We start from the raw sequence: 26,070 nt of genomic DNA on the forward strand, positions 1-26,070 counted from the left end.
GAACGGCAAATAAAAAGCCGATATTTTTAATAAACATAATATAATATTACATCACCACAACGTACAATTTTTTTCTAGCGGTAATGCCGTAAATGAGTCGTAGCCGTCGCAACTTAACATATACATACAGTTTCTAATAATAGTATCGTTCAGTGTAAACATGTTGAAGATTAACGAACAGTCATCATGATACGCTATTTCCTCGCAAAAACCGTTTATTCACCATAGTGAAGCCTGCCCTACATTGACATCCATTCAAAAGAAACGGTGCCTGGTCTCCTTCCCTGCGTACTGCAGTGTGCTAACCTAGAGGCTTGCCCTCAAGCAGCTTTGCTAAGTTTCCTCTTCCCTTGGATGCTGACTGCAGCAACCTGACCACTTGTTTCCTCGCGAGATTTAAATTTGCGATTTGGTATGAAGATGGCGGCTCCGCCTGAAGAGCACAGCTTAGAGTTCCGCATTAGTAAGTAAAATATATTTTGATTACTGGTCTTATCTCTGTCAACGTTATACGTTAACAAAACACAGGACAGAGATACGTTGGTCGGGACTGATGCTTTTTGCGCAGGTTGTTTACATTGTGAAGACTGTTATGGACTGTTGGTAACGTTACTGTTTGTAGCATGCTAACGCTTATTTAAAGCAGTTTTTTTGACACGAGTTTGCTTTTAATGTGTTCGGCAAATATTGTGTGCACATATCTCCTGTAGTGGGTGTTTAATACTAAAGATGCAAAGACTTATTGTTAATTTGTTATAGGTAAAATAGCTTTATACAGTATTTCTCTGTCTGTCAGAAGGGAGGAGTCTCTGTGAGGAACAGTCACATGATCAAATAAGATGCTGAATTAAACCTTTTATTGGTAGCAAATGCGTCATTTTTGCCCATTTCCTTACTCTGAGCATGAGAGTCAAGAAAGGATTATGCGTGTCCTACACTTTTTCTAGTCCAGTTAAAATACTAGTTAAGGTTTCTACCAAAATAAGGCATTCTAACTAGGGTTGGGAATCGTTTCAATTTTATCGATTCCGATTCCGATTCTGCTTATCGATTTCGATTCTTATCGATTCCCAGTTTCGATTCCACAGTTAAAGTAAAACATTTAGATATCAACCTGTATGGTCATTTAGCCTGCTTATTGACTTGTTTGCAAAAAAAAAAAATATATATATATATATATATATATATTTATGAGCACCGTTTTGTGTATATTTACACATAGAAACACACCTTTTCTGATTTATTACAATTTGAATTATCATAGTTGAACTACATCATGGTTAAACTGCAGTTACTCTATAATGCAACTATGGTTAATTTGTGATTCCTGTGCTTTAATACAAATTCTATAGCTAAACTATGCTTACTATAGTAAAAAATATCGCTAATTTTCATAAGGGCTTTTATTGAGATATCAGCAGATCATGCAACGCATGTACTTTTCTGAAAATATGCACACAGGAATTGATAAGAGGAATTCAAATTTTAATCTCAAGTATCCGATTCCTATTCCTTTCAATTCCGATCCGATTCCTAGCCTTTCGATTCCGATTCCAAATTGGAATTGATTTTCGATTCCCAACCCTAATTCTAACTATTTTACCCTCTTTTTGATCCTTAGAAGTAGTCGATTTTTGTTACTTCATTACCATTTCATGTAAATACCCTCTCATTATGATTGTCTTACCTTCATGTGCTGACAGTTGTTCACATTTGCATTGATGCTTTTGTTAGAATGTTTTACAATGTAGTTTGTTGGTTCGCATGACAAAGCGTCAATTTAGATCATGTTTAAACAGTTTCTACATTTTGGATGTGACATTTTCATTCAAAACTTGAAAAATTGAAAACTAAATTTTAAGTGTATATTCAGTGACTGGCCAGTGTTTTATTTTCATTTCATTTTTTAATACTACTGTTAAATAGACTTGAAACATGTAATAGTTGTTAAGAATTTAATTGTTTATAATTGTTGGTGTATAAGTCTATATTACCGAAGCATGTGTCAGTAATAGTTTAAATGTAGGAAAAAGTTTGAATTGCCTGCCCTGCATATGGATTTAAGGTGCACCTCTAAATTTTCTGCTTTGCTCATAAACCTTTCGGTTAGAGATGCATCGATTGCAGTTTTCTTTGCCTATTCCGATTTCCGATTTTATTACAAGTGAAACCTGCCGATTCTGATTTTTGCCGATTCCGATTTTCGCCGATTCCGATTTTCTATCCACAAACTATAATTGACAGTATACTGTACATAAAACCATATTAACTTTTCAATACACATTTTTTTTATTTTCATTGAATAAATGATTGAACATTACAATTTCCCCAAATTTCCCTAAATGCAGTTCTCCAAGCTGCATTAAATTACAGAATCTTCTCTTTCCCAAACAACTCTTAAATTGAATAACTCTCTGACTGAAAAGAAGTACAAATAATAAAATATAACTAAACATGTCACTTAATTTACCTTTTTCTTTTTTGTACTCCTCTCACAAAAGTCTAAGATAACAATAAAATACTTCAACTTTATTCTCGTCTGTTTCCGTTTATGAAACTAACATTGCTTTATTTCATTTTTTCTGAAATGTAAAATAAATTGTCTTTATCTTGTGTCTGTAGGATTAAAAGAAGTGGGTTGATTTTTGCTGCAACTTCAATAAAAAAGTTTAAAAATCTTATGAGTGAATTCTACTCTAAAGATGTATATGTATTTGCAGTTTTTTGTGTTAGTAAAGAACTCAATCAGATATTTATCACATATATTGGTTGATTTATTCATTTTTTATATTTTGGATTTTTTAAAACAAGTAGAAGTCGTGTTGAATGTCATTTTACCTAGGTGAAATTACCACAGTTTTAACGTAAGACAAGGAATCAGGTTGAATGGAATTTACGTTTGTTTTACACAGAGTGAACGACTTCAACATGAGTTTAGCATGTGTCAGAGTTTAGCATGATGCTAATAGCATCACTGTTGGCATACATACCCCATGTAGACGGAGCAGCGAGAGATGAACTACGTGCACCTTTTTGTCTGTACAGTACACGATGCGCGTGCAGTCAGCGGATATGAGAGATGCGCGTCAGTCAGCAGAGACTCGCGGTCCGGTGGACCCACATGCGAGTATAAACGAGCCGTGAAAGACAGGCTGTGCGCGCGCACGTTTACATGTTTACTTGCGGCTTTGAGTGTACTGACGGCTGTGACGTTCTTGCCCGCATCACGGGAAACAGAAGATCGGCTTGGAATCGGCGAGACCTGAGACTGACCGGCCGCTCACCGGTCGGGCCGATCATACGAAAAACCGGCCGATTCCGATCTCTTGCCGGTCAATCGGTGCACCTCTACTTTCGGTAATGGGCTATGCTCCTGGTCCTAGTAAAAAAATGTTAGTTTAGAATTCTGCTCTTGTGTAGTTGTCAGATCTGGGGGAAGTGCTCTTTTCTAACCTTGGGCATTTATATATACTCAAGGTATTTCTGTATTACTTTGACTTGGTCAACCATTTGGCTCAATTGACAGAATCAAGCAGGTCAGTGTACTAACTGAATGTGATACAATGTCTATGACTTTGTAATGTTCTCAGACTTCTCAGTTCTAAAACTTGAATGTTATAACGAAATGTTAACTTAAGGTAGAACAGCACTTCTATATACCACTGCTGTGTGCCGCAATGTACAACATCTGCTAAATTTAACTATTTTCTCATTTTTCCATTTCTCTCTGCTTTAAGTCACCACAACCAGAAACTGCCTAGGGTTCTTCCTGTGAAACGCGGAAGTCACGCATGCATAGCCCATTATTTACTTCAATCGTTGTTATCCAGAAGCCTTTTAGATCAATGTTTAGATCATTACTTAAATTTTCTGGCCAGAAGTACACAAGTTATTGTTGGCTTGCCTTGTTTAAAGTGAAATGGTTCGTTTACGATCTTAAATGACAAATATGATTTGACAAAATTTTTTATTTTTTACTCATGTTTTAATTTTGCTTTTGTCTGTTTTGTATCACCTGTAGACAAAGCGACCAACCCTTTAAACCGGGAGAATGACTGGGAGAGTATTCAACTATTCTGTGACCAGCTCAGCAATGAACCTGATGGGTGTGTCTACTTTTATAGTTTGAAAACCTTAAAGGCATAGTTTACCTAAAACTCTTTTTATAATTGTATAATAATTCTCATACTTACCTTTCTTCTATTGAAGGTAAATCCTGCCAAATTAAAAAAATTAATTAAATGATGAAAATTAAAATGAAAACCAGATTAACAATTTCATTATACATAACTGCGTACAGCGTATTTTATTTAAATTTTAACACTGACAGTGCGCTGTCCCTATCAAATTGAAAAAGAAAATGCAATTGGTGACATTTCATTTTCACAAAAATCTCGAGGCAAGACTGCCAATATGAAAATGAAAAGGCAAATTTGAAACATTTTTACAAAGATTTTTATTAATGCTCACGCAATAATACTGACACAATTAAAATTTTAATGTAAAGTTTTAATTTTCATGCAAATTCTATGTTAATCAGTAGTGATGGACCAGAATATTCGAGTATTCGAATATTCATTCGATGGGTTGGCATTCGACTTTCAATTTTGAGATTCAAATATTTATATCTTTCTAACACCGCAATCTGGAAGAGAAGACAAAAATGCCGAAGACCTCTGGTTTGTGGGAACACTTTAAATTCAGTGAGTACAAGACAAAGGCAGTGTGCCAAATATGCGATTTGAAACAGGCCTACCACAACAGCACATTTTTGAAAAATCACATGAGTTCTGTAAGTGGTACGCCTAAAAAAATGCTAGTTTAGATTTATTATGCATTCAACTTTATGTGCGCGTTGTGCAGATCTGCTTATTATCAAAACAACACGAGAGTAATTAATGAAAGATGCTTTGCGCGTTCGGTCTGCGCAGCGCTGCATGATGTCCGACGAACCTAATATTTGGAGCAGTTTGGGACCCGGTAAGGACACAGATTACATGTCACTATGTCGCACGTATCCAAAGTTTTTTTTCTTATGGTGACAGCTGAAGCTGAATGAGTAATTTAAACAGACTCATGACCGTCATGCTTTAAAGGCGGGGTTTCCGATTTCTCTTAGCCGTTGTTGTTCAAATCACCAAAACAAACACACCCCTACCCCCATCTTTCGCTTTCGTCAGCGCTCGGCTCGGTTAATGTCCGTCCTGTGCACTGTGCACCTTACTGCTGATTGGATACAAGGTTGTTTTGATACTCGGCCCGACTCAGTTGTCTAAAGCGTAATTCGGAAATCGGTTACCCCGCCTTTAAATCCGCGTCTCTTTCATGGTTGGCGATCAAACTGCGTTCTGTGCCTGAGCAACAAACAAGAAATACTCAAAACATTTTTCTAAACTAACATAATAAAGAAACGTAATGTATCTAATTTACCATTGAAGGTCTTAAAAACATGTTGAATGTCATGTGGGGGAGTAAAAAATAACACAATTTTGATTTTGAGGTTAACTTTTCCGTTAACCCCTGGTAAATTATAAGTAGTGTGAAACGGATAACCCTTACATCATTAAAGACATTTTAAAGCAGGGTACAAACCAAGCCAAGGCGACAAACTACAACCGACAAAAAGCAGGCTGTAAGGTTGACGTATTTGCCTATTGGAATGAGAAACGCAAAAAATGAGAATAGTGAATCGCTTGAAAAAAGGGCGACAGAGACTTACTTTAGCCCTATATTGTACCAGGTCTAATAATTAGATGCTTGAAGAAAATGACAATTATGTCTATTAAAAAAAAAAAAGGTGCCCTGTTTAACATTAATTCAATACAACACAACTACTATTGTGTTCATTTACAAACAAATTTACAATGAACAAACAAAAAATTGTCCAAATTAAAATAAGCTTTTCATGTTCATATTAAAGGGGCTTTTTTGCTTCGTTTTGCAATCTTTGATGGTAGCTGATGAACAGGTTCATCAACATTATTCTCGCTGTCATCCTTTCTTGACTCTATGGCAAAGAAAGCTGTCATTTTTTTACTACTGCATTTCATTGCTTAGAGTACAAAAATCACTTATATCCTATAATCCTTTGTCTTATATTATACTAACTATATTGCTATATAATCAAATTTTTATCATAGATGTAGCATAGGGGATTGTAAGAACATTTCTGGTTCTATTTCTGCCTAGTATTTTAGATTCTGATTCTTTTAACTATCCTAACCACTTTCCTTCACTGACCAAATGCATTGTGACTAATGATTTTGAGTAATGCTTGTCGATTAATTACATGTAATTGCTCCGAAATGGCTATGCCAAACCATGATAATAAGGAATGCTTTTCATACCATGCAGGAATAAGCTGGCAGGCTAAATTGTCACGTAAAGCTAGGACAAGCGCCTCACAATACACTAAAAAAAGTGACAAGAAAAAAAGTAGAAAATACAGCTTGCTGTGGACCACCTGGGGTATTATTTAAGAATAAGTGTAAACAGAGTGGCCCTGACATGCGATACATAGACCTCTAGAGCAGTTCCCAAACTGTGGGTCGCGCCCCACGTGTGCGTAGTGTAAACGCATGATTTACGTGAAACCTTTTAGACATCCTGTGGTTTTGTATTTTTTGTGTTCTTTTTAATGTGTTAAATCTGATACATCTGTTGTGTCTTTAGTCCACAGTTGGCCACCAGGCTTTTGGCTCACAAGATTCAGTCTCCTCAGGAGTGGGAGGCAATGCAGGCACTTATGGTAATATCCACATCCAAGCTTCTTCTCAGAGTCTGTCTGGATCAGTGTTGTCTGTTTGGATAGCATTTGTTTTTGAGTCTTTGCTTTGTTTCTTAGTAAAGTTAAAATTCACTGTGGCAACAATTTTATGGCTGCACCACAGGTGTTCAGTCATAATAAGGAATGCTGCATTGATCTAAAATTTCTGAGCCGATTCAATTATTTATCAGCTAAAATCGATTGGAAAATATCAGATATTAGCAAAAATCCAGGATGGTGCATCACAAGGTTGTTGTGGTATTTCAATAATTATTTAAAGGGAACTCAGGGTATAGAGAGATGTATGGCTTAATACGTTGTAATAGTCTTACACTACTAGCATTTGTCATTAGAAACACATCAAATATTTTCATTTCTTTGAAAAAACCCTAAATGTAATACTCATTTTAACCTAAGGCGGCCGCCATGTTCTTTTTCGATGATGTAAAATGGTTGCACACACAGGCACACTAATTAGATTAGATTAGATTCAACTTTATTGTCATTGCACATGTACAAGTACAAGGCAACGAAATGTGACCTCTGCATTTAACCCATCCAGAGAGTAGTGAACACACGCACAGCAAGTGGTGAACACACGTACCCCCGGAGCAGTGGGCAGCTATCACTGCAGCGCCCGGGGAGCAAGTAGGGGTAAGGTGCCTTGCTGAAGGGCACCTCAGTTGTTACCTGCCGGCCCTGGGAATCGAACCGGCAACCTTCTGGTCACGAGTCTGACTCTCTAACCATTAGGCCACAATAGTAATAATAGTGTATTTTTTATACATTTTAATATCGTTGGTCAGAAACAATACAAACATACATATTAATAACCAAAATCATTGCTAATTTGAACACGATGTTTTTAGCCATTGTAAAATGCATTTTATCCCGATTTTGACTTTTTGATGTTGATTTATCAACATCAGTAGCCTATTGTCTTCTCTCTCTGTCATTAGCTGACGGGGGCTAATATTCACGTGTGCTCTAATTAGGGATGCCACAATACTCAATATAATATTGAACCGTTCGGTACGACCTCCACGGTTCAATATGTGTAAGTGAATTGCGGTTTTGCGTTCAAATTTTTCTGTGAGCTTAATTATACTGTGAACTGGCTCTGTCCGTGTTTGTCTGGATGCTGAGATAGATAAACACATCCCCACGAGTAATATCTAATAGCGAGTGGTGGTCGGGTGGTGAAGCGAGACTGCCTGCAACACGAGTTGAGTATAATGCTGACGAACATATGCGGGCTGGCTTTATTGTATGCCCGCTGTACTAAAGTGATAATGTCCAAATTCGGCACATCAAGAATGTATTTTTACACTGCATACGAAAGCAGCACGTTCGCGTTGCTCTCAGCACATGCAGAAAGAGCATCTACAGCACCATGCCAAAGTCCGTTTAACGAAAGTTATGCCACTCGCCGGCCTTTCGGACAGCTATTTACGTCATAGCAAGAGCGCCTCCAAGCAGCTATTTAGCATTGCATTTCTTCTAATTTATTGCAATGGCAGTGGCGCACCTTGTTAATATATTATCTTTGGCCTTTCCCATTGAGCGCACGTTTACTTCGATTACAGCAATCGCAAGTTTTGCATTATGTTATTTTAAATACTGTGATGCGCAAAACCTCTTCAAGAAGCTTATTTTACTGGCATGTTGATGAACAGTAAACCAAAAACTGCTGTGAGCTGCCAGTGTAAATCTTTACATTTATTCAATACACCACGAATTTGTACAAGTAGATTTTTGCTTAAAGATAATAAAATAAGTTTAAAAATAAAGAAAGAAAATAAAGAAAATTTCAGTAAAAGTTTTTTTTTCTATTTAAGTTTTTACTGTTCCTGTCACATAAGCATAAAACAATCAAAAACACTTCAATGTGCCGAAGCCATCAGCAGGGCCGGATTATCCAATGGGCATTATGGGCACCGGCCCAGGGGCCCATGCGCGCTTGGGGTCAAAGAAGGGGGGAGAAAATGTAACATAACCATGTTTTCGCTATATTAATTCTGCAGTGTGCCTGTCTGGCCCGCACACACGCAAGTGCGCACACAAAACAGTGTTTCTAACGTACGCAAGTCTGTCTCTTGATATAGTAACTTTTACAAGCTCTTTAGCAGCTTTTGTTCAGGAGAAGTACAAAGCGAAATATCCAGCGACCTTCCGATAAAGCTTTCATTCAGTGGGAAAATGTCGCCAGTGCTGTCCCGCGAGCGCAATGTCTCCTTTTCCCCGCGCAGGGATCTCAGTGAGCGGCAGGAAGAAGCAGCACATTCCACAGGTGACTCCTGAATGAAATGAGTACAAAACAGCATTTCCAACAACCTGTCACTGTTATCGACTGTTTGAATGTATAAACATGAACACATTTCGTCTGTAAATATGCATATGGTTACCTAGACAGAGGCTGTGTGAAAGAATGTAGCCAAAATCGCCGCTTTTTATGGTGATTTGTTAAATGTCGCGCTAAGTCACTAAACTGAAAATATGTAAATGAAAACGGCTTTATTGTTGTAAATATAATCCATAGGCTAGAATACCCTCACGGTTGTCTTTAAAATCTCAAAAGGTAAGAGTTGTTTACATGTATTTGGTGGTGTTTCTTCGCCAATAATGAATTTTGATATAACGTTGATCAGGTCTAACTGCCTTACTTTACCGATTTTTAGCCTTCGTTATTAGAAAATCCAGAGTGCTTTGCAAAATGTTTACTTACACAGACTCGTGTAAGTATACCTATAATATTCGTTAATGCCGTTTAACACACACGCTTACACAAGAACGTGAGTCGCGAGGTGCTTACACAAATAAAGTTTAACCAAAGGACAAATTACTCTTATAGTATAATCAATGACAAAGTCTGCCCTTTTATTCTTAGACAAATTAAAATGTTTATAAGAAAATATTACTTAAGAATATTCTTAAGAACGTCCTATAATTTATCTTAATAAAGTTCTTATATTTTCTCTTAAGAACAGTTTTGTGAATCCGGCGTGTTTGTGTGTGAATTATGGAAGAACCTGATAGAACTGAATTAATAGGTAGAGGTGAGGCAGTGTGTGCTTGCAAATGCCAGCAAGTTACATTATGCAGGGAAATGTCTTGATATTGTTGCTACTGGTCCAGAAAAGCATTGTTGTGGTGTAAATCTTGTATGATGGAGGATGTGTACAGGTGTTGATATTGTCCTTCAGGTTGTGATCATAGTTTGTAACTTGGCAATGTAATCCTGTATAAGATAGAGGTGCTTCCTACACGTAGTACCCTGTAGGCTATTTCAAAGCTTTGTTGTGCGTACGTGCGTATGGGGGGGGTGGGTGTCTACAAGACACTTGTGCCCAGGGGCCCCTGAATTCTTAATCCGGGCCTGGCCATCAGCAACGAAAACCGTGGGCGAAAAACCGAGGTTCGTATTGAACCGTGGGTGAGTTGTATTGTTGCATCCCTAGCTCTAATACAGAATAAATAACCAAACCGCAAGCATCTTATTATTGTGTTTATCAGTGTATTCTCATAATGTTTAAAGTATACGATAATGGTGGATGATGATGTCTTAAATAGTCTTAACTGTCTTAAAGATGGTCGTTTAAAGCTATGATTTAATGCAGACGCTTGCTGAACTCATTCTTCTTTTATGGCAGGCAGTTTATGAATACGGTTTATGAATACTGTGACAGTTACACTGTTTCTTAATTTCACATTTATAAAGTCAATGCCATTGTTAATATATTAAGCCAATCATCTCTCTATACCCAAGGTTCCTTTTAAGGCTGTTGTCAACAGCTGACACACTGTACCATCACACTTTTATCCAGAGCAACTTACAAATACAGATAAAACAAAAAATAAAAAGGAAGTTACAAATACAGATTCTGTATGATTTTTATGAATTATATAGCTGAACTACATTATTCTTCCTGTTCAGTAAAAATGGATTGACTCGATTGTTTTTCTATTAAGGTTTTAGAAACCTGCATGAAGAACTGTGGGAAAAAGTTTCACAATGAAGTGGGGAAGTTCCGTTTCCTGAACGAGCTCATCAAAGTTGTCTCCCCTAAGGTAAGTTCTCCTGTCTGTAGTTCTCTGTGCAGTGCTTAATAAAATCTGTGAAATTTAATCTGGTTTTGGTCTTTATTTTGTAGGAATGACTGAATAAACATATTGAAAGGGAAACCATATGATTGCTTTGTGTTAGGAACAGACCAAAATTTACATTATTCACTGAACTACATATCTGCATTTAGTGCAATTCCAAAAAGTGGCAAGATCTTGTGCCACAAGTTGATATGCTTCAAAACATTGACCAAATTTGCATTTAGAAGAAATAACCATCTAAAACTTGGAGTCACAATTTTGATGACATCATACTACACTTCAGTTTCTGATCAAATGATCTCTAAAATCTGAGGCATCCCGCTTCTACATCATAAAAGATGCTGAAGCTGTGTCTGAAATCATCAGTTGAAATTACAGTTGGTTTGATACCTTTATCTGTAACGGTGTCAGAGTATAATGAATTTAAATAGCTAAAGTGTGTTAAACATATAAAACATAAGGAATGAGTATACCGTATATAAAAAAAATCAGTTTAATAATCAGAAAAACAAGCCTTGTGCATCATAGGGAATAATGCTCTGAATATGTTACAGTTGGTTTGATACCTTTATCTGTAACGGTGTCAGAGTATAATGAATTTAAATAGGTAAAGTGTGTTAAACATATCAAAAATAAGGAATCAGTATACCGTATATAAAAATATCAGTTTAAAATCCGAAAAACAAGCCTTGTGCATCATAGGGAATAATGCTCTGAATATGTTACAGTTGGTTTGATACCTTTATCTGTAACGGTGTCAGAGTTTAATGAATTTAAATAGGTAAAGTGTGTTAAACATATCAAAAATAAGGAATCAGTATACCGTATATAAAAATATCAGTTTAAAATCCGAAAAACAAGCCTTGTGCATCATAGGGAATAATGCTCTGAATATGTTACAGTTGGTTTGATACCTTTATCTGTAACGGTGTCAGAGTTTAATGAATTTAAATAGGTAAAGTGTGTTAAACATATCAAAAATAAGGAATCAGTATACCGTATATAAAAATATCAGTTTAAAATCCGAAAAACAAGCCTTGTGCATCATAGGGAATAATGCTCTGAATATGTTACAGTTGGTTTGATACCTTTATCTGTAACGGTGTCAGAGTTTAATGAATTTAAATAGGTAAAGTGTGTTAAACATATCAAAAATAAGGAATCAGTATACCGTATATAAAAATATCAGTTTAAAATCCGAAAAACAAGCCTTGTGCATCATAGGGAATAATGCTCTGAATATGTTACAGTTGGTTTGATACCTTTATCTGTAACGGTGTCAGAGTTTAATGAATTTAAATAGGTACAGTGTGTTAAACATATCAAAAATAAGGAATCAGTATACCGTATATAAAAATATCAGTTTAAAATCCGAAAAACAAGCCTTGTGCATCATAGGGAATAATGCTCTGAATATGTTACAGTTGGTTTGATACCTTTATCTGTAACGGTGTCAGAGTTTAATGAATTTAAATAGGTACAGTGTGTTAAACATATCAAAAATAAGGAATCAGTATACCGTATATAAAAATATCAGTTTAAAATCCGAAAAACAAGCCTTGTGCATCATAGGGAATAATGCTCTGAATATGTTACAGTTGGTTTGATACCTTTATCTGTAACGGTGTCAGAGTTTAATGAATTTAAATAGGTACAGTGTGTTAAACATATCAAAAATAAGGAATCAGTATACCGTATATAAAAATATCAGTTTAAAATCCGAAAAACAAGCCTTGTGCATCATAGGGAATAATGCTCTGAATATGTTACAGTTGGTTTGATACCTTTATCTGTAACGGTGTCAGAGTTTAATGAATTTAAATAGGTACAGTGTGTTAAACATATCAAAAATAAGGAATCAGTATACCGTATATAAAAATATCAGTTTAAAATCCGAAAAACAAGCCTTGTGCATCATAGGGAATAATGCTCTGAATATGTTACAGTTGGTTTGATACCTTTATCTGTAACGGTGTCAGAGTTTAATGAATTTAAATAGGTACAGTGTGTTAAACATATCAAAAATAAGGAATCAGTATACCGTATATAAAAATATCAGTTTAAAATCCGAAAAACAAGCCTTGTGCATCATAGGGAATAATGCTCTGAATATGTTACAGTTGGTTTGATACCTTTATCTGTAACGGTGTCAGAGTTTAATGAATTTAAATAGGTAAAGTGTGTTAAACATATCAAAAATAAGGAATCAGTATACCGTATATAAAAATATCAGTTTAAAATCCGAAAAACAAGCCTTGTGCATCATAGGGAATAATGCTCTGAATATGTTACAGTTGGTTTGATACCTTTATCTGTAACGGTGTCAGAGTTTAATGAATTTAAATGGGTACAGTTTGTTAGTCATATCAAAAATAAGGAATCAGTATACCGTATATAAAAAAATCTGTTTAATAATCAGAAAAACAAGCCTTGTGCATCATAGGGAATAATGCTCTGAATATGTTACAGTTGGTTTGATACCTTTATCTCAAATGCTGTTGTCATTTAATGGATTTATGCAATTACATACATTAAAAGTTGCACAATTATTATAAAATACATAAAATGCTAATTCCAAAAAGCGGAGCCTTGTGCAATAACAGGCATGTTTTTCTGAACATTTAAGTACTGGATTTATAGATTAATGTCACGTAGTTAAATTGTTTAATCAATTTTCATGGTTAATTTATATATCGTTTTTTTTTAGAAATTAAGCCTTGTGCAACGTAAAGGGCATATATTTATGTCTATCTGAGTTAGTTTGGGCTCAAAACATAACAGACGCAAAGAGCTTAATTGGTATGAAACCGAATGTCTAATGAATGTCCAACGTCAAACTAACTTTACCGCGGTGGGTCTTCTGTAGAGGTAACTTAACCCTGTGGTGACGCAGTTTTTATTCTTATGAAAAATACGAATATTCAAATTGCATTTTTAATTTTCGAATAGTTATTGTGGATCCAATATTTGAACATTCGTGCACATCCCTAGTTAAGTGCCTCGCTAAAACCAGACAAAGTGAACGTGTTGGTTTTCCTCGTTTTACACGAAACACTAAGACCTTGGCGATTCACTCAGTAGTTGTACAACAGCCGAACACTAGTACTACAGGCTAGCCCGATATTCCCTTTTTATGTTGCGCTTTGAAAAAGGTTGTTTTTGTAAATGTAGCCTAATTAATAGTTATATAATATTAAAGATAATTTGCTGTTAAAAACGATAAATTATTCAAAGTTTCAAGTGCGTTTATATCGTTACCTGTTGTTCTTTCTGCTTTCTGCAGCTTCTTTTATTGTTTTATAAATGGTAGATTTGTGGAGGTGTGTTGTTGGGTGCGATTAACTGCCAAACCGCATGATTTGTTGCATCTTCACCACGGTAAGAAAAAAAACCTTACCGTCACAGCCCTATGCATTGGTAACATTGTATCATTAAACTCATGTCAAGGAACAGAAAAATGACACCAGCATGAAAGCATACAATAACTTACACAGCATTAAGATTGGATTCTTTCAGAACAACACGACTACGGGACTGATCTGTACATAATAGTTTATATTAAATAGACTAAATAAAGTTCAAACGTTTGCCTCTCTAGTGCCATCTCTGAAACTTAAAATTGCTGATTGCTTTACATACTAATCTATATGTATGTGACATTTCCTTCAAAATCTGAACCGACAGCTTAAATGATAAATTAATATTATGTGGTTACTTTTGTGAATCAGGTTAAGGGAACATCAGGTAAGCTCTTCCCCCAAAAAACAACCTCTCTGTACAAACACCCAAATGATCTTTAAGGAGAAGCTGATAGTGTGTTTCACTATTTTATTATTGTGTTCAAGCTGTGTTCTGACCTGAGCTGTGTTATATAATATCTGCATCTTATAATTAAGTTAATAAATGAATTCTGTTCACGAAACTACTCTGAAAAATTCATGAATTCACTTACTCTGGTTGTAATGTCTTAACATTTCCATCTGTTCCTTACACAAAGCTATAGTATGGTTCCAGAAGATTTGTAATAGTCATTTGGGCCGGTTTCATCATGGTGTATGACAGCTCCAGCATTTTCATTGGCATTATGTGTAAAATTAGATGTTTTTTAAAACCGGTAAATAAATGATTATTTTGTTTAATTTTATTTTACACATTAACAAAAAACCATGAAGCATTCTGTACCCTATATCTTTGCAGTATCTTGGTTCTCGAGCCCCGGAACCAGTAAAGAAAAAAGTTTTAGAAATGATGTACAACTGGACTGTGATTTTACCAGAAGAAACGAAGATATCAGATGCGTATCATATGCTTAAAAAACAAGGTAACATCATATATAAAGTCCTGATTACTCCTAACTGCAACCTACATCTCGCAGCGTACGCATACCATACCATAAATTTACTGCATACTTTACTACAGGCATGGGATATGAGGCTCTGTACTCTTTGTGCTTTTATGATAGAGGCTTTACGAAACAGACGTAAGAAAGTTATTTCATTGGGTCTGTGTTGGTCTTGTTGGCTTTGTGACTGTTAAAAAACTGTTATAAACTAAACATTTAACTCAACACCAATCTAACTACATATACTTTACATAAAATACATACGCTGTACGTAACAACACATAGTGGAGACTGTGTAGTAGTAGTAGTAGTAGACTCTGCAGAAAAGGAACATAATGTCCATATTTCTCTCTGCGACTGAAAATTACTGTGGACCCAGTTGCACCTCATGATGAATAGCTGCATTTTCAAAATGTATCTCTCATGTGCTATAGTTAAAGTCCCAGTGAAATAAAAAATTACAATGCCTATTTTTTCAAGAAATATAGCTTTTATTGTAAATAGCTTATCAATGTGGGTCATTCTCTTTTTAAAATTCATGTGCCATCATAATGTTCAGTTAAAATCTGAAAACGCGCTTCTGCCCTGTAGTGACTATTCATCCTAAATGACAAATGTTAACTAGCTTGGGCGGAGCATCTGTTAACGGCTCCCCTTCATCTGTCAGTCTGCTGGCAGTTTCATTTAAAAATGCAACAGCTGTTTTTATACATCCAATCTAATCGCAGCGAAAAATGCAAACCGCGCCAACTATTTTTCTCCTTCGAAATTCCTTTCACTTGGAAATGCGTCAAAATACGGAAGTAAAAACGATTCACAGGGACTTTAAGTTTCGCACTGCAGTTGGTGGTTTTCTTACCACGAGGCTAGTGCTACGAACAGTCGTCGTGAGCATTATCCTTCCACATTTTTTGTTGTTCTCTTTCCATATTGAGAGCGCTATTAACGTTAATGTCTAGCTTCCGTTATCCCTCGGCTACGGGTGAACCAGAGGCTTGTTTTTCCGGCAAATGATGGTGACGAAAGCCCGCGCACAGAGGAGACGGTATCCTATTGAATCAAAATTTGCCGGAATGACAAATTTGTAGGCAATGGTCTCGGCTAATGAAGTATGTAAGGGAACAGTTTTTTGAAAATGTCTTATTTTCTAAAAATGTAATATATTCACTTATTAGCTTAATTTGATCCATTAAACAATAGGATAAGGTTTTCAGTTATTTAATAATGGTGTTCAGCAAAGAAGCTACACATATTTTATCACCTACAAGGCAGACACAATGTATTTGACTTTCAGATTGTTGCCTAATTCTGTGTGTCAGATAAAAAAGCATATGATTTACTGTGAAAAATTGTAAAGGCCACTTTTTCATCCTATCACTGTGTTTCTGTAGCTAATAGATTTAGTGAAATTCTCATCTTTTTCAAGGTATTGTAAAACAGGACCCTGATTTTCCCGATGACAAACCTCTTGTCCCTCCTTTGCCCAGACCCACGAATGCCATCTTCGAGGATGAAGAGAAATCAAAGGTAGGCAAGATATAGTTGTGCAATTGATAATGTATTTATCTTACATGCATATTAACTGTGTTTACTGGGATTTAAAGCAAAGGGTCAAATGTTATTTGTCTGAACCTGAGTTAGTTATGTAAGCAACTTTCTGTGGACAGATTGGAGATAGAATTGCCATTTCACATTACATGCAAGCATAATGTACAAAATCCTTACAACTTACAAACACTAGACTCTGTGACCAAAAAAAGAACAAGAAAATAATTTACATCTAGTGTGTGTATATATATATATATATATATACAAACCCGATTCCAAAAAAGTTGGGACACTGTACAAATTGTGAATAAAAAAGGAATGCAATAATTTACGAATCTCATAAACTTATATTTTATTCACAATAGAATATAGATAACATATCAAATGTTGAAAGTGAGACATTTTGAAATGTCATGCCAAATATTGGCTCATTTTGGATTTCATGAGAGCTACACATTCCAAAAAAGTTGGGACAGGTAGCAATAAGAGGCCGGAAAAGTTAAATGTACATATAAGGAACAGCTGGAGGACCAATTTGCAACTTATTAGGTCAATTGGCAACATGATTGGGTATAAAAAGAGCCTCTCAGAGTGGCAGTGTCTCTCAGAAGTCAAGATGGGCAGAGGATCACCAATTCCCCCAATGCTGCGGCGAAAAATAGTGGAGCAATATCAGAAAGGAGTTTCTCAGAGAAAAATTGCAAAGAGTTTGAAGTTATCATCATCTACAGTGCATAATATCATCCAAAGATTCAGAGAATCTGGAACAATCTCTGTGCGTAAGGGTCAAGGCCGGAAAACCATACTGGATGCCCGTGATCTTCGGGCCCTTAGACGGCACTGCATCACATACAGGAATGCTACTGTAATGGAAATCACAACATGGGCTCAGGAATACTTCCAGAAAACATTGTCGGTGAACACAATCCACCGTGCCATTCGCCGTTGCCGGCTAAAACTCTATAGGTCAAAAAAGAAGCCATATCTAAACATGATCCAGAAGCGCAGGCGTTTTCTCTGGGCCAAGGCTCATTTAAAATGGACTGTGGCAAAGTGGAAAACTGTTCTGTGGTCAGACGAATCAAAATTTGAAGTTCTTTTTGGAAAACTGGGACGCCATGTCATCCGGACTAAAGAGGACAAGGACAACCCAAGTTGTTATCAGCGCTCAGTTCAGAAGCCTGCATCTCTGATGGTATGGGGTTGCATGAGTGCGTGTGGCATGGGCAGCTTACACATCTGGAAAGGCACCATCAATGCTGAAAGGTATATCCAAGTTCTAGAACAACATATGCTCCCATCCAGACGTCGTCTCTTTCAGGGAAGACCTTGCATTTTCCAACATGACAATGCCAGACCACATACTGCATCAATTACAACATCATGGCTGCGTAGAAGAAGGATCCGGGTACTGAAATGGCCAGCCTGCAGTCCAGATCTTTCACCCATAGAAAACATTTGGCGCATCATAAAGAGGAAGATGCGACAAAGAAGACCTAAGACAGTCGAGCAACTAGAAGCCTGTATTAGACAAGAATGGGACAACATTCCTATTCCTAAACTTGAGCAACTTGTCTCCTCAGTCCCCAGACGTTTGCAGACTGTTATAAAAAGAAGAGGGGATGCCACACAGTGGTAAACATGGCCTTGTCCCAACTTTTTTGAGATGTGTTGATGCCATGAAATTTAAAATCAACTTATTTTTCCCTTAAAATGATACATTCTCTCAGTTTAAACATTTGATATGTCATCTATGTTGTATTCTGAATAAAATATTGAAATTTGAAACTTCCACATCATTGCATTCTGTTTTTATTCACAATTTGTACAGTGTCCCAACTTTTTTGGAATCGGGTTTGTATATATATATACAGTATATATACCATTTTCAGATGAATTTACATTTCATTTCAGGATAAGCCCTGATATAATTGCAATATTCTTAATATCTAAAGCTCTTTTCTCTTCTACTTTTTTGTCTGATTCTATAGACATTATCTCGTCTCCTGAATAGCACCCACCCCGAAGACCTACGGGCAGCAAACAAACTGATCAAGGAGATGGTTCAGGAGGCGAGTAGAAAAGTGTCTCACTGTGTCTAAGCTATCGGATTAGCTCTTAGTTGCCTCTTATCATTTGGCTGATATTTTGTTTCTTAACTAAACAGACTCTGATAATATTTGTGCTATGAATGTGTGTTTTTAGGATCAGAAGCGTATGGAGAAGGTGTCAAAGAGGGTGAATGCTATAAAGGAGGTTAAGGAAAGTGTAATGCTTCTCACACAGTTACTGGGAGATTACAGCAAAGAGACAGGCTCACACAGCAATGAGGAGCTCATAAAGGTCTGTAAATCATACACATACAGTATCTCATAGAAGTGAGTACACCCCTCAAATTTTTGTAAATATTTTATTATATCTTTTCATGTGACAACACTGAAGAAATGACACTTTGCTACAATGTAAAGTAGTGAGTGTACAGCTTGTATAACAGTGTAATTTTGCTGTCCCCTCAAAATAACTCAATACACAGCCATTAATGTCGAAACCGCTGGCAACAAAAGTGAGTGAAAATGTCCAAATTGGGCCCAAAGTGTCAATATTTTGTGTGGCCACCATTAATTTTCCAGCACTGCCTTAACCCTCTTGGGCATGGAGTTCACCAGAGCTTCACAGGTTGCCACTGGAGTCCTCTTCCAATCCTCCATGATGACATCACGGAGCTGGTGGATGTTAAGAGACCTTGCGCTCCTCCACCTTCCGTATGAGGAGACCCCACAGATGCTCAATAGGGTTTAGGTCTTCACCTTTACCCTCAGCTTCTTTAGCAAGGTGTGTTTGGGGTCGTTATCATGTTGGAATACTGCCCTGCGGCCCAGTCTCCGATGGGAGGGGATCATGCTCTGCTTCAGTATGTCACAGTGCATGTTGGCATTCATGGTTCCCTCAATGAACTGTAGCTCCCCAGTGCCGGCAGCACTTATGCAGTCCCAGACCATGACACTCCCACCACCATGCTTGACTGTAGGCAAGACACACTTGTCTTTGTACTCATCACCTGGTTGCCACCACACACACTTGACACCATCTGAACCAAATAAGTTTATCTTGGTCTCATCAGACCACAGGACACGGTTCCAGTAATCCATGTCCTTAGTCTGCTTGTCTTCAGCAAACTGTTTGCGGGCTTTCTTGTGCATCCTCTTTAGAAGAGGCTTCCTTCTGGGACAACAGCCATGCAGACCAATTTGATACAGTGTGCGGCGTTTGGTCTGAGCACTGACAGGCTGACTCCCACCCCTTCAACCTCTGCAGCAATGCTAGCAGTACTCATACGCCTATTTCCCAAAGACAACCTCTGGATATGACACTGAGCATGTGCACTGAACTTCTTTGGTCAACCATGGCGAGGCCTGTTCTGAGTGGAACCTGTCCTGTTAAACCACTGTGTGGTCTTGGCCACCGTGCTGCAGCTCAGTTTCAGGGTCTTGGCAATCTTCTTATAGCCTAGGCCATCTTTATGTAGAGTAACAATACTTTTTTCAGATCCGCAGAGTTCTTTTCCATGAGGTGCCATGTTGAACTTCCAGTGACCAGTATGAGAGAGTGAGAGCGATAACACCAAATTTAACACTCCTGCTCCCCATTCACACCTGAGACCTTGTAACACTAAAGAATCACATGACACCTGGGAGGGAAAATGGCTAATTGGGCCCAATTTGGACATTTTCACTTAGGGGTGTACTCACTTTTGTTGCCAGCGGTTTAGACATTAATGGCTGTGTGTTGAGTTGAATTTACACTGTTATACAAGCTGTACACTCACTACTTTACATGGTAGCAAAGTGTCATTTCTTCAGTGTTGTCACATGAAAAGATATAATAAAATATTTTCATTTAATTAGCATTTCTAGATGTATTTCGTACATTCCGGTCAGAGTGTGTGAGTGGAGCGGCAGCAATTTTCGTTCTGTGCTCAAAGCATTCAATAATGCTTTGCTTCTCCGCCCCAGCTCCTCATTGTTTCTTATTTGAGTCATCCATATTGTATCAAGCTAGCTAAATATATTTAACGTGTGAATCTTGTTAAAAATCAATTATATTATGGTCTGTTGACATGAATTGTACTTGTGATGGAGCGGTAGTGAAGCGCACACGGAGCGAGTGAATATCACGACGTTCCAACTTTTAAAAAATCAGCTCCTCACTCCATTCAAAATTATCCCGCTCTGCTCTGCTCACATAGTCTGATTCCAATCCAGTGTTTTGTTAAATTTCAATAAAGTTACAAGTCATTCAACAGCAATGTGAAGGACTGACAGCATGACAAGACACATGAAAACTGTGATTTTATGTGTGAGGTTGTGATACATTTTCTTTTATTTTTCATAATATACAAATATTACTGTTGTATTGCTTAAAGTAAATATAAACTTGTTGTCTTTGCAGTATTTGAGGTATAAAAAAATACAGAGCATCTTTTCTGTTATTTTGACCAGTTTCTCCAGTTTTCATTTTCTGCAAAATAATTGCAAATAGAAACAAGCTTTTTATTTGGAATTTGGGAGAAATAGTGTTAGTAGTTCACAGAATGAAACAAAAATGATCATTTTACTTAAACACATACCTATAAATAGTAAATGTAGAAAAACTGAAAATATATTTTTTTCTGCGGCTGTATATGATAATTTTTTATGATTGGTATATGTTTTAACCATTTGTTATGTTGTAGGATATGTACCAGCGCTGTGAGAAGATGAGACCAACTCTGTTCAGACTGGCCAGTGATACTGAGGACAATGATGAAGCTCTTGGTAAGTCAGTTAAGTAAGTCAAGTAATTTTACAGATACAGCCTTTTAGCTTTTTAACATGAACAGGCTAATGTGCTGATACTGTGTTGGATGTGTTTGTAGCGGAGATCTTGCAGGCAAATGACAGTCTAACGCAGGTGATTAACCTGTACAGGCAGCTGGTAAAGGGGGAGGAGGTGAATGGAGACACCAGCAGCACAACCAGATTATCAAGTACAGCACCGCAACGCATTCTCCATTTAATCTTATTGTTGTTTTCAGACCTGCAGACAATTTGCTTAAATACATTGTTCTTATTATTTAGTTGGTGCTGATCCGAGCGCAGTTGCTCTGTTTATGTTCTTGTGAATTGGAGCTGATTAATGGTTATTATTTAGGCTAACTGGTTTCTAAGGTGTGTTTGCATAATCTTTGTGTTGAAAGGCAGCAGTAACGCTCTGTTGGACCTAACTGGATTGGACACTTCACCTTCGGCTCAGTCTTTTACTGAATTTCCCTCTCAGACGTTACATTTACAGGAGATGGGTGCCAGTCTGCTGGATGATGAGCTCATGTCCCTGGGTGAGAGCTTAAATGAATTACTGAAACTAAGACCGATTTCTTTGGGACGTTTGCAACAAATTTCTAATCGCCTTGACCTGTATGAATTTTAAAATCAAGCATGTACAGTACTGTGCAAAACTCTATTTTCACCCCAAGAGATGGTTTTAAGCCACTTATTTATATCTTTTGATGTATTGTGTCAGTGTACAGGTTTACATTTTTTTTGCCATTATTTATAATCCAGTGCTCCATATGGAGATCTGGTCTCACCATCATCATGTCTGTCTATTATTACTTGAATAAAGAGAAAGAGACAGACTAAATTTAGAAGAAATGTGGCAGTGTCTTCAAGACCCTTGAAGAAACATACCTGCAAAGCTGCAGTACTGTAAAAGTTCCTGAAAATTCTGATATTTCCTACTGACACACTACAACAAAAGAATGGCTTAAAACCATTTTTGGTGTGAAATAACATTGCAGAAAACAAAAGTGGCGTTTTTAGCACAACTGCTAAGAAAAAAAATATATGATATGATATATTAAAATTGATATGATTTAATTGTTGGTCTTGCCAGCTATATGATTTTAGGAATCTTAGATGGTGCAAATTATAATTTGCAGTTGATCTGTTAAGGTATACGTTTGCCGAGCCCTTAATATGATGGTAAGAAAAAGTGACTACATTTTTTACAGTAAGTCCATGCTCGTGTTCATTTGCTCCTCTATTAGGCTTGACTGAGGTTAATTCTAATTTGGCACCTTCTCAATCGGTAGACAGCATGACATGGAATACATTTCAGGTAGGCATTTCATGGGCCAGATTTTTGTGTTCTGATCATGTGATGAAGAGCATGTCTGTTTAAGATTTGCGCAGTTGTCTCTGCCCACAGTAACATGTTAAATTGTTTTAGTCATCAGAGTCTGTGAACACACCTGTTCCACCGGTCCCAGCAACGGCAGTGGCATGTGCCGCTAAGACATCCAATAACGCCTTAGATGATTTAGACCTGTTGGGTAAGACCCTGCTGCAGCAGTCTTTACCCCCAGAGAGTCTTCAGGTGAAATGGTAAATGTATAACTAGTTGAGCTATCCAAACTATGTCTTAAGGCTGTGACACACAATAAACCAATATCAAGAACTAGCAGAATGAAACCCGGATTACATTACAAGAGTTTCTGCAATAGTTCACCCAAAAATAAAAACGGACATTATTTAGTCACCCTCATGTTGTTAAAAACCTTTATATTACTCTTTCTTCTGTGGAACACAAAAGAAGATATTTTGAGAAATATCAGTGGTTTTGTGTCCATACAGTGGAAGGTCATGGGGGTCAGTGTTGTTTAGGTATCAATGTTCTTCTTTTGTGTTCTGCAGAATAAAGTCATACATAAATTACGTGAAGAAGAAGAGACAAATGAGTAAATGAAAAAAGAATGTTAATTTTCATTTTTGGCTGAACTATCCTTAACTATTTAACCAGGTTTAATTAAACCTGGACCAGGTCAGACTAGTGCCAACAGTGCGGATCAACATTGGCCAACTGCTGGTTTGGTGTGTCACGGCCATTTTAAATTATTGGAAAATGTTTAAATGATTACCTCTTTCAAGTACATCTGAACTCACTCTATTAATGCAAATAGGCTAGTTCATATTTACATGTTTAAAATATAAATATGTAAACTTGTTCATTTTTCATCAGGGACAAATTTCAGCCTCATACCAAACCCACACTTCGAGACCTTCAGATCAAGTCTGCAACCACTCCTAGCCCAGAGCTGACCTGCTCCTCTGAGCCGGGAGATCTTCTGAATTTACAGCCCACAGCAGGTGTCACTACAGCCTCTACCCCTCAGGATGACTTACTAGCAAATATGACTGTTCCCCTGGAAACTATTAAACCCAGTAAGAATAACTAACGTCCTTCAGTTATGCTGATTGTATGTTAAATAATACCTTTCATGGATTGAATTTGTAATCTCTACACACATTTTGAGTTGTATTTGTGCAAATATGAGGAGCTAGTTTTTCTTACTTCAAGTCATGTTTCAATTCTTTGTTTTCTTTCTTTGTGACCTCACAGGTAGCATGTTGCCTTTGACAATCTTTGATAAACACAGCCTACGGGTTTTGTTCCATTTTGCAAGAAGCTCTCCATCACCTCGGTCGGATGTTTTGGTGGTGATCATCTCTATGTTGTCCTCTGCCCCCGTGCCCATCACAAACATACGATTCCAGGCTGCTGTTCCTAAGGTAACTCCAGCTTATACATTTGTGCGTTCTTGGCGAATCTCTGTTTCATCTTTTATGGAGGATTTATTGCATGTGTGGTTGCAGACAATGAGAGTGAAGCTCCAGCCGCCGTCAGGATCAGATTTACCTGCCTTCAACCCTTTACTGCCCCCTGCTGCCATTACACAAGTTCTTCTGTTAGCCAACCCTCACAAGGTAAACAAAACATCAAAAAGTTCAGGACTAACTGGCATTTTTTGCAAAATGATCAATGTTCATATTGGTATTGTGGTTTTAGGAGAAGGTGCGGTTGCGATACAAACTGACATTTGACTTGGGAGAAGAATCACACGACGAGAGTGGTGACATAGAGCAATTCCCTCCACAAGAGTCTTGGATGAACCTTTAGAGGAAAAAAAACTGCTTTCCTGCTAGTGACCTGTCTGCTACCCAGTGGCAGTTAACAACCAGACTGACACTGATTCATCCGTGCATTTGTTTTCTGATCTGTGAAGCCTTTTTGTGGAAGCATTGTGTGTTTGCCTTTAGAGAGAAGGGTTTTCTTATCATTAATGTTATTTCTTTAAGAATATATAATGAAGTGAAGGTTTTAGCCAGATTTAATGAGGTTTCATGCCTATACATTTTCTGCAATCATAGTTTTTTTCATTTTCAGATGTTGATTAATACTTTTTTCACTTGCACTTTTCTCTTGCCCACTATGTTCTTTTAGATTTATTGTATTGTCAGTCTGCATGTGGTTTTGTTAGTAATATACCAAACTAAGAAAATCAATTTCTTAGCAATAAACCCGAATTGAAATGATAAATATTACACTTAAACAGCCCCTTTTATCATTTATTATGATAGTTGTTAAAAACAATTCTCAGCCTGTGCACTGTCCTGCTCTTGAATGTCTACCCGGAAGTCTTGTTGAAATGAACCATACGTGCCTAATCAGAAAATTATTTTTTTCATGCTTGTGAATATAGATATTTTGTGTTTTCTGTCGTTTCACACTTTGTTTGGTTTGTTTTGGATGAGAGCTTTTTAAATGTCTCGGGATCCACACTAAATTTCAGATCTTCCTTTCTTCGATCTAGAAACTGTTCTAGAAATGATCTATTTTACCCTTGCTATCCCTAAATGATGTTAGACAATTAGTAAAATGGCATTTTGGTTCACCATATGCCCCAATACTGAGCAATTTTTGTAGAAAATTGACCAATTTGGGGTAGGACACTTGTGTTGCTCTGTACAGCTTAAGGTCTATAAAAACCTTTTTTGCATTCCAAAAAGTATCCCTACAATTTTTTTTCACTTGACAACGTGTAAATGATATCAGTGTTGCAGCTGTACATTATCCAAAAACAGACTAAACATATGGAGAAGTGAAAGTAGTGCAAATATGTATTTAAATTAAATAAAGTTATTCTTTTTCTCTGGGGTTTACATTTTCAATCTTATTTTTCTTTTATTAGCAGTGGTAGCCGCACATGGTAAGAGAGAGATTTGACTCAGTCTTTATTAAAATCTGTGTAGCAAAGTGTATAAAACATTTATGATAGTGCCAAGTATTAAAATATTCAGCCCACACTATTACTTATAACTAAATGCTAGAAGAATTACTATCATGTAATACACCACTTCTAATTCCCCTCATGTAAATTGAATGTAACATATTAAACATTGACGTTTTTAAAATTTACATACACAACGTATCG

The 26,070-nt window shown here is 36.8% G+C and overlaps 1 protein-coding gene across 1 annotated transcript; it reads left to right on the plus strand.

The window, feature by feature from the left end:
• The first annotated feature begins 331 nt into the window (after positions 1-331).
• Positions 332-25,807, plus strand: gga1 (golgi-associated, gamma adaptin ear containing, ARF binding protein 1). Its single transcript, XM_057338797.1, has 17 exons — positions 332-463; positions 4,022-4,106; positions 6,673-6,748; positions 10,736-10,834; positions 15,068-15,191; positions 16,639-16,739; positions 18,752-18,832; positions 18,966-19,103; positions 21,493-21,574; positions 21,676-21,786; positions 21,997-22,134; positions 22,846-22,916; positions 23,028-23,182; positions 23,817-24,019; positions 24,198-24,367; positions 24,452-24,562; positions 24,645-25,807. Exons 1-17 carry the CDS (start codon positions 415-417, stop codon positions 24,753-24,755), a joined length of 1,905 nt encoding a protein of 634 aa, XP_057194780.1. The 5' UTR covers positions 332-414; the 3' UTR covers positions 24,756-25,807.
• The last annotated feature ends 263 nt before the right edge of the window (positions 25,808-26,070 follow it).

Source organism: Triplophysa rosa, linkage group LG7, assembly GCF_024868665.1.
Source record: "Triplophysa rosa linkage group LG7, Trosa_1v2, whole genome shotgun sequence".
NCBI classification, from domain to species: Eukaryota; Metazoa; Chordata; class Actinopteri; order Cypriniformes; family Nemacheilidae; genus Triplophysa; species Triplophysa rosa.

What these genes read in the sequence shown, in the direction of transcription:
- gga1 (XM_057338797.1), top strand. Translation starts at nt 415, where the DNA reads ATGAAGATGGCGGCTCCGCCTGAAGAGCACAGCTTAGAGTTCCGCATT. An exon ending in CAGCTTAGAGTTCCGCATTA is followed by an intron (nt 464 to 4,021) that starts GTAAGTAAAATA and finishes TATCACCTGTAG; the next exon opens with ACAAAGCGACCAACCCTTTA. An exon ending in GAGAGTCTTCAGGTGAAATG is followed by an intron (nt 23,183 to 23,816) that starts GTAAATGTATAA and finishes ATTTTTCATCAG; the next exon opens with GGACAAATTTCAGCCTCATA.